The 2,500-nt window shown below is 57.0% G+C and overlaps 1 protein-coding gene across 2 annotated transcripts in view; it reads left to right on the forward strand.

Annotated features, from left to right (window-relative positions):
• The window catches only part of LOC122259878 (uncharacterized), a 172,567-nt gene that overhangs the window by 162,576 nt on the left and 7,491 nt on the right, over positions 1–2,500 (forward strand). For both annotated transcript variants that reach the window (XM_086546008.1, XM_043026832.2), the window contains 2 exons: positions 1,249–1,330; positions 1,518–1,672. In XM_086546008.1, the coding sequence (XP_086402134.1) occupies positions 1,249–1,330; positions 1,518–1,672 (237 nt within the window). The remainder of the gene's footprint in view (positions 1–1,248; positions 1,331–1,517; positions 1,673–2,500) is intronic.

Consider the following 2,500-nt stretch of genomic DNA (forward strand, 5'->3'; position numbering starts at 1 on the left):
GTGAGTGAGAGAGTGAAGGAGTGAGTGAGAGAGTGAAGGAGTGAGTGAGTGAGTGAAAGAGTGGGTGAGAGAGTGAAGGAGTGAGTGAGAGAGTGAAGGAGTGAGTGAAGGAGTGAGTGAGAGAGTGAAGGAGTGAGTGAAAGGGTGCGTGAGAGAGTGAAGGAGTGAGTGAGAGAGTGAGAGAGTGAAGGAGTGAGTGAGAGAGTGAAGGAGTGAGTGAGAGAGTGAAGGAGTGAGTGTGAGAGTGAAGGAGTGAGTGAGAGAGTGAAGGAGTGAGTGAGAGAGTGAAGGAGTGAGTGAGAGAGTGAAGGAGTGAGTGAGAGAGTGAAGGAGTGAGAGAGTGAAGGAGTGAGTGAAAGGAGTGAGTGAGAGAGTGAAGGAGTGAGTGAGTGAAAGAGAGAGTGAAAGAGTGAGTGAGAGAGTGAAGGAGTGAGTGAGAGAGTGAAGGAGTGAGTGAGAGAGTGAAGGAGTGAGTGAGAGAGTGAAGGAGTGAGAGAGTGAAGGAGTGAGTGAAAGGAGTGAGTGAGAGAGTGAAAGAGTGAGTGAGAGAGTGAAGGAGTGAGTGAGTGAAAGAGAGAGTGAAAGAGAGAGTTGAGTTAGAGAGTGAAGGAGTGAGTGAAAGGGTGCGTGAGTGAGTGAAAGAGTGAGTGAGTGAGTGAAAGAGAGAGTGAAAGAGAGAGTTGAGTGAGAGAGTGAGTGAGTGAAAGAGAGAGTTGAGTGAGAGAGTGAAAGACTGAGTGAGTGAGAGAGTGAGTGTGATAAAGAGAGTAAGTGAGAGAGTGAAAGAGAGAGTTGAATGAGTGAGAGAGTGAGTGAGTTAGAGAGTGAGTGAGAGAGTGAAAGACCGAGAGAGTGATTGAGAGAGTGAGTGAGTGAGAGAGAGTGAGAGAAAGTGTGTGTGAGAGAGTGAAAGAGAGACTGAAAGAGAGAGTTGAGTGAGAGAATGAGTGAGAGAGTGAGTGAGTTAGAAAGTGAAAGAATTAGAGTATAAGTGAGAGAAAGAGGTAGAAAGAGAAAGAGAAAGAAAGAGAGAGAGAGAGAGAGAGAGAGAGAGAGAGAGAGAGAGAGAGAGAGAGAGAGAGAGAGAGAAAGAAAGAGAGAGAGAAAAAAAAAGAGGCAAAAAGAGAAAGAGAAAGAGAAAGAGATCGAGAAAGAAAGAGAGAGACAGAAAGAAAAAGAAAGAGAGAGAAAGACGCGTGCCTTCGCCGCTAGATCCCGAGAGTAACCCCTTGTGTGTGTGTCCCGCAGGTGGGCGAGAACGGCGTGTTCCTGTCTGAGAGCGACGTGCGCGCCATCGTCAGCAGCAACCAGGAGACCACCATGCTAATAGGTCTGTTCACTCCCCCGCGGGCCGAGGGTCTGCTCATCCTTTGTCTGATTTGATGTAGCGATTGATGTGTTGTTATCATCTTCTTCTTCTTCTCTCTCTCTATGTGGAGGACATAGGAACACGTCCCCCTAACCCCTCACCCCCCTAACTAACCCCCCCTTCTCTCTCTCTCTCTCTCCCCCCGCAGCGTTCTGGCTGACCACCGTCGTCACCGCCATGGGCATCGTCGTGAGCTTCTTCGGCGCGCAGTACCTGTTCTGCGTGGTGGTTCGCGGCCCGAGGGTCAAGGGCCGCATGCCGGTCACCAGGTCGCTCTCGGAGGAGGACCTGCATCACCGCCAGGTACACACCCCCCCGCGGTTGCGGTCCGCCTCCTCCGCGCGCCCCGAGGAGGTGCCCGCGCCGAGGGCGTCGAGGAGAGGCAGTAGTGTGGGTGGCGGTGTGCAAGTGCATGGCATGTCTAATGGTGTTGGTGATCACGGTGAGGCAGAGGGTGGTGGTGGCGGTAGCACTAGTGGTAGGACGCGTCTCTTGAGCGGCGGCAGCAAGGGCGGCAGCTCCCGGGGCAGCTCCCGGGGCAGCCAGACGGGCATCGACAACCCGGCGTCGCAGCCGGGGACGCCCGAGAGCTGCGTGCCGTACTTCCTGCGCAACCACCGCTCGGCCTGGCAGTTCATCCTCCCGGAGGTCGTGCACGAGATGAAGCAGAGCGAGCAGTTCGCGGCGCGGGACCCCTGCAACGACGTCTACTCGCGCACGTCCACGCTCTCGAAGGCCTCCAAGAGCTCGTTCCACCCCGCCCGCGCGGCGGACCCGGAGCGCGACGCCAGCCGGCCCGACCTGGTGGGCTTCGAGGCGCAGCTGCACCCGCCCGCGCACTCCCGCAGGAGCTCCCGGGCGCCCTCCTCCAGCCGCAGCACCTCCATCTACTCCATCCCCGAAAGCTGCCACACGCAGACGACGCCGCGGCCGAAGGTGGTGCGCCCCTCCGCGCCCCCGCCCGACCCCCCGACGCCCAAGACATCCAGCGGGTCCCGCAACATGCGCGCGACGTCGGCGGGTGGGTGGGAGTCGTGCGCCGTCGTCCAGTACTCCCCGCAGGCCGGAGGAGGCTTCGTGGTGGACCTGGACTGAGCGGCGCCCGCGCTGTACTTCCTTGTCTCTAGGGCT

The sequence above is a fragment of the Penaeus japonicus genome, unplaced genomic scaffold (genome assembly GCF_977035675.1).
Source record: "Penaeus japonicus unplaced genomic scaffold, GWHDUDI00000001_assembly GWHDUDI00000002, whole genome shotgun sequence".
NCBI lineage: Eukaryota > Metazoa > Arthropoda > Malacostraca > Decapoda > Penaeidae > Penaeus > Penaeus japonicus.